General features: G+C 37.5%; 1 protein-coding gene across 4 annotated transcripts in view; it reads left to right on the top strand.

Moving 5' to 3' along the window:
• The window catches only part of LOC110462654 (sterile alpha motif domain-containing protein 9-like), a 117,066-nt gene that overhangs the window by 19,227 nt on the left and 79,852 nt on the right, over positions 1-17,987 (top strand). For 3 of the 4 annotated variants that reach the window (XM_021516721.1, XM_021516722.1, XM_021516723.1), the window contains exons 5-6: positions 11,358-11,693; positions 16,756-17,257. In XM_021516721.1, the coding sequence (XP_021372396.1) occupies positions 11,358-11,693; positions 16,756-17,257 (838 nt within the window). The remainder of the gene's footprint in view (positions 1-11,357; positions 11,694-16,755; positions 17,258-17,987) is intronic. The other variant, XM_021516724.1, reaches the window with a different exon arrangement.

The raw sequence follows: 17,987 nt of genomic DNA, 5'->3' as shown, positions 1-17,987 counted from the left end.
AGGGGGGGGGGAAGACCAGTTACACTATTTTATTAAAAAATATTGGGAAACAACTACATAAATAAGAATAAAAAGCTTTACAACATGTTAATTATATATCTAACCTGTGTTTAATATGCATAAATTAAACTATTTGGTGGGATTGAATTTCCAAACTCATCAGTGGATGGCCTTGTGTGATATAATGGACTTTTCTGGCCTGTATCTGTTGGGTGCGGTAATTTAATCCCATCAAATGTTTATACATGCAGCTCCATCGACAAATTATTTTCTGTTTTCTTCATAATATGTATATGTAATAGTCGTCTTTTATCGTGGATATACGACAACTCCTGGGTTCTTTTCTCAGTTAATTTATTACGTAAGTAAAAACCCTGTAACATGAAATACATCATATTACTACACATATAACATTTATACAATCACATAAGCTAAGACATGTCAAACAACTACCTGGCCGTAGCCAGTTACATAAGTAACAATAGTGGAATACGTTTTACAACTGTTACATTCAATCTATATATTATATAGAAATACAGCATAATTACAAATATATTAAAATACCCACCTCTTCAATGTGAAGAGGGTTTTCTCGGACAAAGTCCGCCGAGTCCTCAGTCTTACTCGTTCAATGTAAGCTATAAAAGGAAACAATATATATTAAAAACTTGCTTCTTCGAAATCACTTGTCTACTAAATTGACCACGCCCGATTTCTAAATTTACAAAGACTTTCAAAATATTAACTTTACTTTTAACAAAAATATTACGTTAATTAAATATATTATTGAATAGATACTATAATGAATTAAACTTATATTTATACGCGAGTACTTACATTATTTGCTTTTGGCTCTAGTGCCCGCTACCTCTTTTAATTCCTATGCTGGCTAGGTAAAGATATAGGTGTACAAATGTTCGCTGTGCTCGCTCTGGCCGCTCTGTTCAAAGTGACCAGTGCACCAGGTAAATTACCCTACATTCAACACTAGGTATTCTATACATAGACAATACGTACTGGACAAACAGGTTTACAACACATTACATCACATCCGCTCAGTACCTTACTCGCATTTACGCGTGCTATTTCCGCGCGCGCGCTAAAAGTTTTGCCGCAATGCGTGACGTACAAAATTACACGGAAGGCTGATTTCCGTTACATACGAACGCGTATAGCTAAATACCACAAATATATTAAAAGTAATAATGACAAATAATGACACTACTACATTCTCCCCTCCTTAGATGGAAGATGTCCTCATCTACATGATCAGGAAATAATGTAAATAAAACATAAAACAATATAACAAAAGTCCATGCAAAATATTTACACACAATTCAAATATAAAATCTGCAACTGAGGAAAAAACAAAAAAATATATATTAACTCCCCAATTCATCAGGTATTCCCCCGCTTAAATGAAAGATGTCCTCATCTTCCATGGGGTTTCCATTTACACATACATACTACATATACAAATGCATATTAACGTTCAAATAACGTTACGTAAAATGGCACACATACTCAACCAGTTAAAATATTTAACAATGCCTGTTGGGCTGATGCTGGCATATCTCCGAAGGATGCTGTAGATGTTATGTCCATCAGAAACATGGCTTTCATCTTCCATTCCGCTCCAGCAGGTTGTTGTGAACAAACAAACTCGCCTGATGTCATCCAATTAGGCGGTCGTTTGTTCCTTGTCGATCGTCGGGGTATTGGAATCTCCGGATCAGGCGAAGTAGTATTCCCCTGTACTGCAGCTGCAGGTTCATCCTCCGGTTCCGATTCCGATGTCTCCTCATCACTGAAGTCGATCTGAGGTCCAGGTACGGGTGTCATGTCCTTGCTCGGCTGCACCTTGTCCTGTGTGGGAGGCCGTTGAACGTTAGTAGGAACGTTCATACCCACAAATTCCTCATCCGAGCTCTCGTTGCTGTCACTTACAGGCGGTGATACAACAGGCTCAGCCACAGACTTCCGATGATGCGGACCACTATCCATCCTCGACCTCCTAACACGAGGTACCGGCCGAGGTGGATGTGCAATGGGTACCGTATCCACTTCCACCGGTATAGTTCCAATTGGAAGTAGATGGTTTCTGTGAAGAGTTCTACTCTTTCCTTCACCACTCTCTCGAAGTATGGTGTATACCGGAATGTCAATGTTGGGTTGACTCTGTACGATGTATACGTCAGGCTCCCAGCGATCCGCTAGCTTGTGACGTCCCTCAAAGGCAAGTACCTTAACAAGAACGCGGTCACCCGGTTCCAAAACGGCTTCTCTACTACGTAGATCGTAGCCTGCCTTCTGACGACTCTGCGATTCCCGAGCCTTCTTACTCGCTAAGCTGAACGAATGTGACATCCGGTTCCTCATGTTTTTGACATAATCCGGCATGCTAGTTGGGGTAATTTCCTCGTTTACTCCACACAATAGATCAACGGGCAATCGTGGCTGTCGTCCAAACATCAGCTGAAATGGCGAATAACCCGTTGTCTTATGCCGTGTACAGTTGTACGCATATGTGAGCGAACCCACAAAGCTCTTCCAGTCTTTCTTTTGATGCGGTTCCAATGTGCCTAACATGTCGATCAGGGTTCTGTTGAAACGTTCGCACATTCCATTTCCGCTAGGATGGTATGGTGTCGTTCTCGATTTAGTAATATGAAATGTTTCGCACAAACTTTCTATTACTTTCCCCTCGAAGTTAGCTCCTTGGTCGGAATGTAATCTCCGCGGAATTCCGTAATGTTCAATAAATCCCTGCAAAGCCTCCGCTGTTGCTTTAGCCGACTGACTCCGAGTTGGAATGGCTTTGGCATACCTCGTAAAATGGTCGGTGATCACTAAAACATCTTGAAACCCCCCTTTAGACGCCTCTAGTTTCAAGAAGTCCATGCATACCAACTCCATAGGTTGGGTGGTAACAATGTTGACTAACGGAGCCCTAATGCTAGTCGACGATTTCCTGAGTAGACATCTCTGGCATTCCTTCAACCACGTTTCCACATCTTTGGTCATACCAGGCCAAAAGAATCTATCTCTCAGCAGAGATAACGTCCTATCCCTTCCAGGATGGCCAATGTCATTGTGTAATGACGTCAGGACCTTCTCTCGCATGGCAACCGGAAGTACAAGTTGGTCCACATCGGTCTCACCATCAGATACCCGTCTATATAGCACACCACGTTTCAGTTTCCAGCTATCCCAGCATCTGTTAAGGGTTGCGTTTTCTGGTATAGCTGAAAACCTCTTCCGTGTTGGCTTCAGATTCCTCCTAATGATGGGTAGCCATTCCCCTATAACATCGTCCTCCGTCTGAAGAGTTCGCCACTGGTGGGGTGTCATGGTTTGGAAACCATGTTCGTCATCAACGTCAAGCATATCCAATACCTCTGTTGATAGGCTCAAGCTTTCCACCAATGAACCTTTACAAAACGTTGCTCCTTTACAGACGGCTTGGACAGATTCTGATGATATGTTACATCCCGGAAGCCGTGACAAAGCGTCTGCGTCCGCGTTGTTCCGTCCTGGTCGATACTTAATATCGAAGTTGTATGCCGCTAGAGCGGACAACCACCTATGCCCCGTCGCGTCAAGCTTTGCTTTCGACAAAACGTAGGTCAGCGGGTTGTTGTCCGTTAAAACGGTGAACGTCTGTCCATATAGATGGTCATGGAACTTTTCGGTAACTGCCCATTTTAACGCCAGGAATTCCAGTTTATGAGCCGGGTAATTCCTCTCCGACTTGCTCAATCCTCGACTGGCGTAGCAAATAGGTCGTAACTGTCCATCTTGCTCTTGATATAGAACGGCTCCTAGTCCTAAGGTACTTGCATCGGTGTGAAGCTCAAACGGCTGACTGTAGTTAGCATATCCAAGCACAGGAGGATTGCATAACGCTTCCTTCAGGCCGTTGAACGCTGTATCATGCTCCGATGCCCATGTCCACTTAACGCCATTTATCTTAGTCTTTGCCCTTCCTTTGTTCTTCTTTACTCTGGTCGGTGGTAACAGGTCAGTTAAAGGTCTCGCAATCTTTGAAAAATCCTTTACAAACTTCCTGTAGTAACCAGCAAAACCTAGGAATTGACGTAGTTCTTCAGGATTAGACGGTGTCGGCCAGTCTCGTACCTTCTCAATCTTCTTGGGATCTGCCTCAATGCCTTCCGGTGTGACGATGTGTCCAACATAGGCAACTCTGTTCATAAAGAACTGGCATTTCTTAGGCGCAAGCTTCAAACCGTTGTCTCTGAGTCTCTGAAAAACCTTTCCTAGTCGTTCCAGATGCTCCTCATACGTTCGCGAAAAGATGATTAAATCATCAAGATATATCAGGCAGATAGCTAAGTGTAGGTCTCCCATGCATCTCTCCATCAGGCGCTGAAATGTCGCAGGAGCGTTCGTAAGTCCAAAAGGCATCCTCGTGAACTCATAAAACCCCAGTGGGCCGACGGTAAATGCAGTTCGCTCCTTATGTTCTTCCTCTAGCTCAACCTGATGATAACCCGACTTTAAATCCAGCACAGTAAAGTAGTGTGATCCAGCTAAACAATCCAGGATGTCCTCTACTCGTGGTAACGCGTATGCATCCCGAATGGTGCGTTGATTTAGCTGTCGGAAATCCACACACATCCTCAATGATCCATCTTTCTTCCTCACCAGAACAATGTTCGATGACCAGGGACTGTATGATGGTTTGATGACTCCCGCAGACAAAAGTTGCTGAAGATGAGTCTTCACTTCGTCATACATAGAAGGTGGTATCCTCCTATGGCGTTGTTTAAAAGCAACTGGATCCGTCAAATCGATTCGATGTTTCACGAGATTAGTACACCCGAGGTCAGTATCTCCGTGTGAAAATATATCCTCGTATCCCTTTATGAGTTTCGTTCCTAGCTGTAGTTCCTCCTCCGTAACAGCTGAATTGGTAAAGTCTATCTTATCCATAAATGACTTCGGTATTCCCACCTCTCCATCAACAGTAGGAAGTTCCTGGACAATCACTGGCTGTATCTCACATAAAATTGCCTTGGGAGGAATGATAAACGTATGTGTTGTCAGATTGGATAGTTGAACGTCCAATGGATGTGTACTGTCGCAGTCATATGAAAACACTGTAGGTGTAACATCAATATCTTTGGACAGCTTGGATCGTTCCGTGGGCTGCATGATAGCACAGGTAGTTGGATAGGCGCTCCGCTGGTCTACATATCCCTTCAGGGTGATAGTAGAGTTCGGTCTAAGGACGCAATCCATGTTTCCTGCATTCTTGACGAGGCCAATGCTGTTGCGATTTCTCACCAAATCCCGATCCCTCAATGTCATACAGCGAAATGCTAAAAACCATGGAGTATCCAATCCCTTCTGCAAGAACTTCGGTCCATTCCTGCTTCGACACCCTTCCAACAATACCGACAGAACGTTGGTTCCAAACAACACTGGTACCTTGGAGTTATAGTTGCTGTTGGGGACTACCAGCAAAAGACACCTCTGCTCATCTCTTCCAAATAGTCCTTCAAAACTGACTCCCGCTTCGATAAATCCGGAGTAAGGTAACTGTTGACCATCAGCACATTCTATAGAAAGAATTTCATCCAGTGGCTGCAGGTCCAAATGACTCAGATGACATTCATAAAAATGTTGGCTAACCGTAGACACGGTCGCACCTGTATCAAGTAACGCCCTGGTCCCCTTACCTTCTACGTTGACATCAACTTCATTAGCATTGCCAACCATTTGTGTTCCTGTCCTAGTAGCCTTAGTACTCTTGTTCGGACCTTGAATTCGGAAATCTATGAGTGGTCCGTCTTCATAGACTCCTTCCCTTTTACCGAACTGCGCGAGTGATCCATATTTACCCTGCATCGCGCTCTGATATGTCCCGGCTGTCTGCACCTCCAGCATATAATATCAGGTTTCCTGTCCCAAGACGCGTCATCCTGGTCAGTCTTCTCTTGCGACGGCTTAGAGTGGTAAACAGACCCTCCTCCGTAGTTGTTAGAGTTTCCTCTATTCCTGTTCCTGTGATCTCTGTTGTTCTTCCACGAGGTTGTCCCACCATCGGATATCTGCTTCTCTAACCTCTGAATAGCAGCAGACAATTGGTTGACCACAGACCTCAAATCCTCCTTCTCCTCCCCTTCAACAGCTGAGTTGACAGTAACAGTCGCCTTCGATGGTTTCTCGTTGTCTCTTGTCCTTTCTATAGATCTTACTGCTATGCATAGTTCTTCATAATCAGCAATGGAGTCATGCTTGTGGCCAGTAACATCTCTTAAGTCTTGCCTCAGACCAGACCAAAACTTGTTGTGCAACCGCTTATTGCGTTCCGCAGGTCCTATACCAGAATCGGCTCTAAGCAACAAGTCTTCCAGTCTACAAGCCCACTCAGTCACATTTTCCTTGGGTTGCTGATGTGCGGCATAGAAATTCTCCAACAGGGTCTCCTGGTCATCTACTATACCATACAGACTTCTAAGTTTGACGATCAACTGTGCGGGTGTCGCATTAGCTCCTAACCGCATAGCTACTCTGGCTGCAGTTCCCTTCAGAGATCTTCGGATAGACTGCCCAATGACATCCTGTGACTTACCTGTGTCAATCAGACATTGCACTTCGTATTTCCATAAATCGAAAGTAGCCTCACCCTTTCCTTGATCTCCAGAAAATAACGGTAACTTGTAAAATCTCGTGTCCAGAGTGCCTGTGGTAGAACCAATACCCTGAGAAACAACATTTCCACTTACCCCTTGTCCAACCATCGACGGATTAGCAGTGTCCAATCCTCCTGTTGAATTAAGAAAATCCATCATCTGACTCCTTAACTTAACTTAACTTTCACCTTTAGGTCTAGCACCCATTTGAGAAAACAACTTAGACACATGCTCTACAGAGTCCGCTTCCTCTTGTGGAAGTATCGCTTCCGCCTGCGATAGTTTTTCTTTAGAATCGGCCATCGCGAAACCTGTATCACAATAAACACAACAAAACACAAATAAAATATTCAAGCAAACCAACAAAGTTCATCTATGTGTTCTCACCAAACACAGAACAAGTATTTTACTCTCGTTCTCATAGATATACACACTTACAAATCAAATAAAACCAGCCAACTCTGCCACATCTACCGTCAATGAATTAAATGACTTACCTGAAATAGAACTATGTAAATCCTAAGAAGAATGATATTCGGTCGCGTTCAGCCAAAATACACGCGAATAAGTCAACGAAAAAATCAATCCGATTAGCGATAAATAGCATCTAACGCACCATCATCCATCCAACATAAATACAGAAAGATCCACATAGCACGTGTAACAAAGAACAACATCAACTGCGACCAAGCATGTACCCACAAAATAACTCTATTCCACTTGAATTTTTTTTACTGAAGTAATCCTACATGTTAACTTTCGAAACAGAAGAAAAAATGAAAACAAAAATCTAAGTAAATTTATCAATTATCGATGACAACAGAAATTTAACACTATAAGACAACTTAAGCCAAAATTAAGTAAAAAAAACCAGCCAATTTCAAAAGAAATAAATTCCAAAAAAAACACCACGAAGTCAAATTAATTACAAGTGATTCCTCTGAAGCAAAGTATATTTCCGACAACCACGTATAAATTAATTTAAAGACACGAGAACAAAAAAAATACACAATTTGTATTCACAAAAACATTTTGAAAAATCCAAGAAACGTCAATTTGTACTAAACAAAATCAAAAATGAAAGCTCAATATGAAAACAATCAAGATAATCAAAGTTGAAGAGAAGGGAAAAAAATAAATTCAATCAAAGCATTTCAATAAATCATGAGTGAAATCAAAATTCAATTCAAACTAGAAATATATTGAAAAGAAACAAAAAATTTGAATAACTGAAAAATACAATTAAATAATTCAATTACTTTCTACTACAATAACTCAATACAAATATAAATGTTTGCTGATAACAGATATTAAATAATACTGGATTTTTTCTAAAATGTCACCGGAAGTTGACAGCGTACCGGAAGTACGAAAATACAGGAAGTTAAATTCGACCGGAAGTTAAAGTTATACCGGAAGTACCATTGATTACCGGAAGTTCACAATATTTACCGGAAATGCAAAGGAAATACCGGAAGTACAAAATATAATACCGGAAGTTCACAATATTTACCGGAAATGCAAAGAAAAATACCGGAAGTACAAAAGATAATACCGAACGAAGTTATTAGACAAATACACACACAAAAAATATCAGAACAATTATGAAATGAATAAGATAAATCAAGTTTCACCATTAAGAGTTCGTGTTTCACGAAAGAAAATACAAGATATATAGTAAAATGGGTGGAAAGTCAATGGTACACAAATGTCATTTACTGTGTACGGTCAGCAAAGGTCCAGTTCTTCTCCGGGTCCAATAACATAAAGAATCAACTGCGCACATTGCAGTCGCGTGATACACAAAACACTCGTTGATCAAGGTCGTCCGAAGGTCGTTCGAGCGTACGTGCGTGCCTCTCTGGTATACATCCTGCATTCACATACAGACGAAATCCATCCCGTCATCAGGTGGAATAGGTCACTCAGGTGAATTTTCCAGTCCGGTCTACATTTACGGTCGGTAGATATCCATCCCGTCAAGCGTGTCGGCAGGGACACTAGGCCATCAACGATACGTGGGCGCCAATGTAATAGTCGTCTTTTATCGTGGATATACGACAACTCCTGGGTTCTTTTCTCAGTTAATTTATTACGTAAGTAAAAACCCTGTAACATGAAATACATCATATTACTACACATATAACATTTATACAATCACATAAGCTAAGACATGTCAAACAACTACCTGGTCGTAGCCAGTTACATAAGTTACATTAGTGGAATACGTATTACAACTGTTACATTCAATCTATATATTATATAGAAATACAGCATAACTACAAATATATTAAAATATCCACCTCTTCAATGTGAAGAGGGTTTTCTCGGACAAAGTCCGCTGAGTCCTCAGTCTTACTCGTTCAATGTAAGCTATAAAAGGAAACAATATATATTAAAAACTTGCTTCTTCGAAATCACTTGTCTACTAAATTGACCACGCCCGATTTCTAAATTTACAAAGACTTTCAAAATATTAACTTTACTTTTAACAAAAATATTACGTTAATTAAATATATTATTGAATAGATACTATAATGAATTAGACTTATATTTATACACGAGTACTTACGTTATTTGCTTTTGGCTCTATTGCCCGCTACCTCTTTTAATTTCTATGCTGGCTAGGTAAAGATATAGGTGTACAAGATGTTCGCTGTGCTCGCTCTGGCCGCTCTGTTCAAAGTGACCAGTGCACCAGGTAAATTACCCTACATTCAACACTAGGTATTCTATACATAGACAATACGTACTGGACAAACAGGTTTACAACACATTACATCACATTCGCTCAGTACCTTACTCGCATTTACGCGTGCTATTTCCGCGCGCGCGCTAAAAGTTTTGCCGCAATGCGTGACGTTCAAAATTACACGGAAGGCTGATTTCCGTTACATACGAACGCGTATAGCTAAATACCACAAATATATTAAAAGTAATAATGACAAATAATGACACTACTACATATATATATATATATTATATGTCTTTTCGGTATCAAAATAAAAGGTTAGAATTTAAACCATTAGATTCAATTATAATAAAATTGAGTATTAGTAGTTGTTTCCCTCAATTTGATTATTAATTTGATAATACCAACTTGTTTATTTACTTATATTTACGTTTTCTCTGCCTCTTATGTTCTTTTTTAACTTATAATTCATAATTAAAATTAAAAATGCCCGCCTTATCGACAGTCCACACAATTTCGTTCAATAGTTTGAACAGCATATTGTCGCGTGCTGATTGGCAAACAAAGTAGTACTTTGACATTTTAACAAACACTTCAAATTTATTCCACAATTTAGTATCAATACAATTGCGTATGATATGTCTATAGGGTGATTCGAGTTTTTCAATAGAAATCTGAGCTGAAAGTAAGATTTGAAATTGTTTCGATTTACCCCCGGAACAAATTTCGCGCATGAATAAATACAGTGAACACCGTGAATGAGACCTTGACCTCCACGAGGGAGTTATTTTTAGAAGTTAATTCGAACTTTTCTCGTTGCTCATTTTGTGAAGAATCAACGCGTGAATGTATTTGTTTATTGTATGGGAACCCGACAACAGTAGGTAGATTCTATAACAGCATCGTTATTTGACATGTCGTCTGAAACTGTGGATCCGAGACGCGTGAAACTGATAGCGTTTGAAGTGAGTGATCTTGCGAAGGAGCACAGGTTCGTTACAAATGTCTGAAATGACGAATGTTTATGTGTGCTGTGACTCATATCAGTAGGTCTGTAACATATGTGTCAGTAGGTCTATAGAATATGTGTATTTCAGACATTTATAACGAACCCCTGTTGATCAGTGCAGTGTAACAGACGATATTTCTGATAAATTGCATGAGTGTTAAAAGTGTTTCCATTGCCGGCATTGGTGATGTCAACTGATGTGCATTTTGTACGATATTGCAGACCTTGGTCTGGTTTTCGTTGTAATAAAAGTGTTTTTTATCTTATTTTTTATTTTGCACATAAATTTACAATGACATTATCAAATCTCACAATGCCCAGCGATATTTCAGCAGCCGTAATGTTTATTTACATTGGATATTGTAGTTCCGGTCAGTGTTGTAATTAATACGCTAAGAATTGTGTCTCGTGCGACATGGTAATTAAAGTCCCATCAACGACACAGCTTTCAAAGAGGCTATATAGTGACAATGCCATGCAAATGTAAATATATGTGTTTGTATGTGTTCTAATGTCTATGTCTTTGCTTGTACCACTATTTGTTACTATGTTTGGAGAGGGCTTAAATAGACTATGCCTGCTGCCCAATTCATTTGTCCTTTGACAATAAAATTTATTGAAATTGAAATAAGAACAATACTATATGACATCACAATCACCTGCTATGAATGGGACAAGGTATATATATTTCAGGATAAAGCTATATAAATGCTGAAATAGCTGTTTTCAATTTAGGATTAAAATGATGGGAGAAAAATAATCATCTGCTATCGTGAAATTATAACAAAAATCTCTAAACCTTCTAGGTGATTGATTTTTTGGTTGTCTAACCCTCAGCAGAGCTTCGGGTGGAACAACCAAAACACCATCTTTCAGGTTAGAAATTACTGTAAAATATATACGATATTAAAAAAGGTATGCTGTCAGTATTAATAACAAATTATCTTAAGCAAATAGAGTTAATTCTCATAATGATGAAATCGTGTTTATTTTTCAGAACTGGGATATAAATGGCTGTAAACTGAAACTTAGCCGACGTCCAACTAGGGACAAAACCAAAATCACTACAAAGCCTCAGAAACAACAAGAAAGAGAAGAAGCAGTTGATAGAGGGATTTATCATTCGGTCGTACCATTCCGGTCTTACTCTGATTACCAGAGAAAAAGACCAGCATTTTGGCAGGATGTGCCTCATCACAATTCACAGATGGTCAAATCAAACAGACACAGGAAAAAGCAACACCATTTCTGGAGACACACTGTTCCAATCCAAACATGTAAGGTTCAATCGAGAAAGATAAAACGCCGACGAAAGAAGCGAAAACATTCCAAGGTTGGTAAATTATTTACATTTTATGAAAAGCTATGATATTATAGCAACTTGGTCTGTCAACAAGATGAGTTCATGTATATAGTGTGACTGTATTGTTATCAAGTCACCCTTAACAAATTTGTACAATGCTCAATCTTGTTTATTGATACAACCGGTGTGTAAATAAGAGTATACGTTAAACATAACTTAAACTGAAATTTGTACCTTCTTAAATTTCACCCTGTTGGAAATGAAGTTTAATTTTGAAAAGGTAGCATAACTCGTAAACATGTACATTTAATGTGTAGCATTTAAAATTTCCCAGAAGGATCCTATTTCCATGGTAAACAAATATCAAGGTCGTCGGCCCTATCGTGCATTAGCCATGAAAGGTGTGACACAATACGCACAGTAAATAAGTGGGTCTGTGTACATGATATACTAAGGTAGGTAAGAGGTGCAAAAGAATTGGACGATCCTAAACCTGAGCTCACTCTTATTTTCAAAGTATGGAATGAAGTGTAGTGGGGGCGATAATTCTGTTATTGTTCCTCGGAACGAAATGATAACACGGCTAAATGCATCTAATTTGCCGCATATATCAGCGATTTGAGTACGAAAAAACCCGGCTCCATAACTTTTGCTGAAACTTTCCATGTTTGTAGAACTCAGTGTGTACCTCCTTGTAAATCTGTTATACCCGGGGAAAATCTAGTTATGTTGATATTTGGGGTCAAGCACGCCAAAATCGGCATTTTGACCACTAGTTTCTGTATAATTCACCCTGTAGAATTAACGCTTAAAGCTGACGACACGAAACTCCACACATAAGTAGTCCCAGTTATTCGAAAGAAAACGGTATATTTGGTTTCGATATCTTTTACAAAACGGCCTCAAGATGGTTTCAAAAATTAGGTGTATTTCTGAGGTTTCGTGGAATTTTCCAGAAGATCCGATTTCTACGGTTCTCCTTAAAAGCGTCTTCAACCGACAACAAGCATCTTCATGTGACAACAAGCGTCGCCAGACAAAATCTTTAAAATAACTGAATAAAGTAAGCGACATCAGAAGATATGTTGTTAATATGACTATAATACATCTTTATACCAAATTTCAGTTTGATATTTGAAAAATTGACCGAGTAATGATGAATTGAATTTTACGATCTGCGGCGTGGCACGTGTGCGTATTAACCTGCACAGTTAGAAAGCGCCGCCAGACAATATCTTTAAACATTCTTACTAAAGTAAACGACATCAGAGTATTGATACTGTTGAATGGTTTAAAGTACCTAAACCCTGAATTCGATCGGTACTTCATAAGTTTGAAACTTGATCATGTGATTCATTGATTTGCAATTGTTGCTTTTCAATTTGTTTTTGTAAAACACCCCGCGCCTGACCAATATGTCTTTACGTGTTCTTTACGACTCATTAATCTTTTGCGAGATAGTAATGAATTTATTAAAAAGCAATTCAATAAACTTTTCATGTGTTATTTTGTCATAGAATATGCATTAACTGATCTTTTCTGAAATTGTTTAAATATAAAGTAATATAGACGTCTCATTGTGAACGTAATTGATCATGTCAGTGAAGCATTGTTTATACAGCAATATGATCCGGGCTGGCCGTGTTCAGCTATACGATCGAAGTCCTACGTACATGTAGACATATATATATGAAATTTGGTATAAAAGTGTGTTATAGTCATATGAATAACATATCGTCTATATAAATGAGTCATTATCAGAAATTGTCAATTGTTTGGAACCCATGACCCTAGGTTCCGGAGGCCAACGATCTACCACTGAGCTAAAAGGGACATGTCCTATCAGCTGACATATACTTCCCAGATCTTTCACAATACTTTTGCATTACCATGTAGTTCAAGTTACCGTTGTTACAAAATTATTTCTTTTTCATTTGGCAACATCGATAACATCAGTTGTTACATAACTCAGGTGACCGTTAAGGTCCACGGGTCTCTTGTCATGATATGTTGTTGTGTTTCCCTGAACAGAATTTTGATTTGAAAATTTTTGCAAAAGTAATTGCCCTTTGTTTAATTCAGTATTTGATTTTTGTCCGGATATTTCCTCCTTCTTTTTTTCGACCGATTTCTTTGAAACTTGGAAATCGTTATAGTCATGATATATAGTTATGTTTTCAAAAAAGAATTGATTCGACTATTTTTGCAGAAGTTATTGCCCTTTGTTAATTTCAGTATTTTATTTTTGTCCGTCGATCTCCTCCTACATTTTCGACCGATCTCTTCACAGCTTGATATACATTATAATCATGCTATGAAGTTGTATTTCCATGAAAAAAAATTTGATTCACCGATTTTTGCAAAAGTTATTTCAATTTGTTTATTTCAGTATTTGGTGTTTTGTCCAGAGATCTTCTCCTACCTTTTTTGATCGATTATTTTGAAACTTGTTAGGCATAAGTATCATGATATGTTGTTGTGTTTCCCTAAATTGAATCTTAATTTGACAATTTTTGCAAAAGTAATTGCCCTTTGTTTTTTTCAGTATTTGATTTTTGTCCGGATATTTCCTTCTCCTTTTTTCGACTGATTTCTTTGAAACTTGGAAATCGTTATAGTCATGATATATAGTTATGTTTTCAAAAAAGAATTGACTCGACTATTTTTACAGAAGTTATTGCCCTTTGTTTATTTCTAGTACTTGAATCTTGTCCGGAGATCTCCTTCTACAGTTTTTTATTGATTTCTTTGAAACTTGGTAGGCTTTAATGAGTTGGAGACTAATCTTTTAATAACTTGTTTTCCTCAAACTGTTAGAAAATTAAAGAAAATCGAACTGACTTTGTAGTGAAAGGTGAGATTTATAGCATGTAAGCTAGCCACTCTTAAGGTGATGCAAATCTTATTTTAATGCAAGATATTATTTAACACTATATGGCATTCGACGGGCGTATATTGTTCCGCCCTGCGGTACTCTCGTTAGCTCACCTGGCCATGGTCCGAAGGTTATTTTTTTCCATTTCTTTTTCTTTGCCTTAACGGCAGCATCATGTCAGACATATTTTGCAAAGGGAAATGCCCTTGACCCTTATTCAAGGTCACAGGGGTCAATTTTGTTAAAACACTCGAACAATTTATTCAAAGTCATGTTGAATAGCTGTGTTAGCCTTGTTTAAACAGAGTTATTGCCCTCTACACTTCATTCCATCTGTGATATCCCTTCAGGTGTCACCCCAATAGTATATTGGGATATAGTTGTAGTGAATTATTTCGACTGTATTTAGCCAAGGCACTAACCTATATATTATTAAGAATCCTGTTGCACATACTTTTACACGCTTTTCTTAATACACTAAACAGTTTATCTTCATTGTTTTTTCATTACATAATAATTTGAGAGTAAAACTGATACGGATGAACCAATTTGTTTATGAACATGTTCACGGATATGTGATGTTGTCCATTTTCAGCGAATCATTTGCATTATGTTGTTGAAGTTCCTGTTCATAATTCATTAATTAAATTTTATGTCATTCAAAATGTGAACAGAAACTTTCATGTTTTGAATTACTTAATTATCAGTTTATATGCCTAGATTGATGTTTACGTCTTGATAAATTATTCGCTTGTTTTATCAAATGCTTTCCTTAATCTGATATCGATGTTTATTGAACACTGAACAATTGTTTTCTATATAACATGATACATATTTTTAAAACTACATCAATTAAATCTTCGATGGTATTAACATTTGGTATTCTAGTCTGTTGGTAGCTTTATTTGTAACAGTTTCAGATAAACATTTAGATAAAGACTCTAGAGTATTGGTTGCTTTATTTATAACTTAGTTTTATAACAGTTTCAGATAAACATTTAGATAAAGACTTTAGAGTATTGGTAGCTATATGTATAACTTAGTTTAATAACAATTTCAGATAAACATTTAGATAAAGACTCAAGAGTATTGGCAGCTTTATTTATAACTTAGTTTTATAACAGTTTCAGATAAACATTTAGATAAAGACTCTAGAGTATTGGCAGCTTGATTTATAATTTAGTTTTATAAGAGTTTCAGATAAACATTTAGATAAAGACTTTAGAGTATTGGCAGCTTTATTTTTAACTTAGTTTTATAACAGTTTCAGATAAACATTTAGATAAAGACTTTAGAGTATTGGTAGCTTTATTTAAAACTTAGTTTTATAACAGTTTCAGATAAACATTTAGATAAAGTCTTTAGAGTATTGGTAGCTATATGTATAACTTAGTTTAATAACAATTTCAGATAAACATTTAGATAAAGACTCTAGAGTATTGGCAGCTTGATTTATAATTTAGTTTTATAAGAGTTTCAGATAAACATTTAGATAAAGACTCTAGAGTATTGGCAGCTTTATTTATAACTTAGTTTTATAAGAGTTTCAGATAAACATTTAGATAAAGACTCAAGAGTATTAGCAGCTTTATTTTTAACTTAGTTTTATAACAGTTTCAGATAAACTTTTAGATAAAGACTTTAGAGTATTGGTAGCTATATGTATAACTTAGTTTTATAACAGTTTCTGATTAACATTAAAATTAAGACTCTATAGTATCGGTAGCTTTTTTTACAAGCAAGTTTACAACAGCTTCAGGATAGCATTTATTATAGTGGATAGCGATAAAGGAATTCATTCAATTTAATCATTCAAAATATTTACTATTTTAAGCTTTACAGAAACTCCAACATCACAACTAAGTCAACTCGTTGGTTTTTCCACTTCTGAGTCAACTCGTTAGTTTTTCCACTTCTGAGTCATCACAAAGATATATTTGTAGATTCGGACTTGCTAAGCTGGAAACTCTGCAAACATACATATGAATATCATTACGCCTATGACCAAATGTCTACTTTGTAACCTTTAGGACGCATATGTAGGAATCTTTCTCTTAATTATTTCGTATTTCAACTTGAATATTCCTAAATTATCATATCGTATGTGCAATTATTGAAATTAGTAGGCAAGAGCCGTATAAGTGACCTTTGACCCGCTGAATTATATCAGTTACATAAATATTATGTGAGGGACTAACGTGTATTTGTTTATTGCAGGTGACTGCAATACCAGATTGGACATGTATAGAACCCTGCCACACATTGACAAGTAATAGAGAATTTGGATCCTGTACACTACCGATTGAGGTTAGCCACAAAAAATATTCACAAACATCCCAAACAAGTGTCCATGAAGTTATAACAAACAATAAAGAACACGACGATCAATGCTTAGAATCAACGAAATTTAATCAGATGAGCATTGTTAAAACCACAAACAATGCAACACCTTCTCATTCAAATGATAGGCACATCCCAGTAAGTGTTCGTTCCAATGGAAAGAAATACATTATCCCTGTAGACACATTGCGTCCATTACAGAGTGTTACGGAAGGCATTAAACAAATAGAGAGAATACCGCCGCGAAACCAACTTTTGTTTTACCAAGGTCATGTACTGAATGACAACGTAGCTCTTCAGCAGTTACAGCCTCATGATCACGTGGAAATAATTGTGAAGGCTAAAGGTGGAATGCTTAACGAAGGTGTCGATACCACAGGTAAGATATTTATTCATCTATAATGTATTCTCTATTTAGGCTCTTACAGTCAAGTCCTCAATTTTTACGCTGCTCCTATGTCATACTAGTTTCAGCTTAATCCATAAAAAATGTGATATTCTGCAAACTTCTTAAACACCCTAAATATATTTGTACCTTTCAACATACACTGTATCTGGTCTAGTTGGATATTCCAACTGAAAATTAAAGCCGTAATGTTTTCTGAAAATTAAAACAAGCACACGACTGTTTACTTTGAAGTTATAGCGTGATAGCAAAATCAAGATTACCGAAGAAATGTTGTCTGAGTTGAAATACATAGCCCTTCTATTACTTTAGATTGCAAAGATTGGAGTTGTTTTCTATTACTTTATTTATCACCAAAATCGGTCCTAAAAAAGATACAATGGATACCCCTGCGTTTATGATCTAAAATTCAAAATATTTCTACCTTCTCTTTGCATGTGTCTGAAATCAGAACATTCAATTAAAAATGTTCCACTGTAAATGGAGTGTCACCAGCGTGGCATGAAGGTGGATCTACAAAACCCTGAACATAAAGCAGCCCATCAGTGATGTGGATACAGTCTAAGTTTGTCCTGTTGGTGATATTTGAGCTATACAATGACAATGTCAATAGTTTAAATCAACTTTTAAAAATTATATCGGATTTAAAATAAGCGGCTGTTTTTTCTCCTCAAATTTAACCAGGAGCATATACACCTTGTTG

Source organism: Mizuhopecten yessoensis, unplaced genomic scaffold, assembly GCF_002113885.1.
Source record: "Mizuhopecten yessoensis strain PY_sf001 unplaced genomic scaffold, ASM211388v2 scaffold10821, whole genome shotgun sequence".
In the NCBI taxonomy this organism is placed as follows: Eukaryota; Metazoa; Mollusca; class Bivalvia; order Pectinida; family Pectinidae; genus Mizuhopecten; species Mizuhopecten yessoensis.
This window is presented reverse-complemented; position numbering and strand designations above follow the sequence as displayed.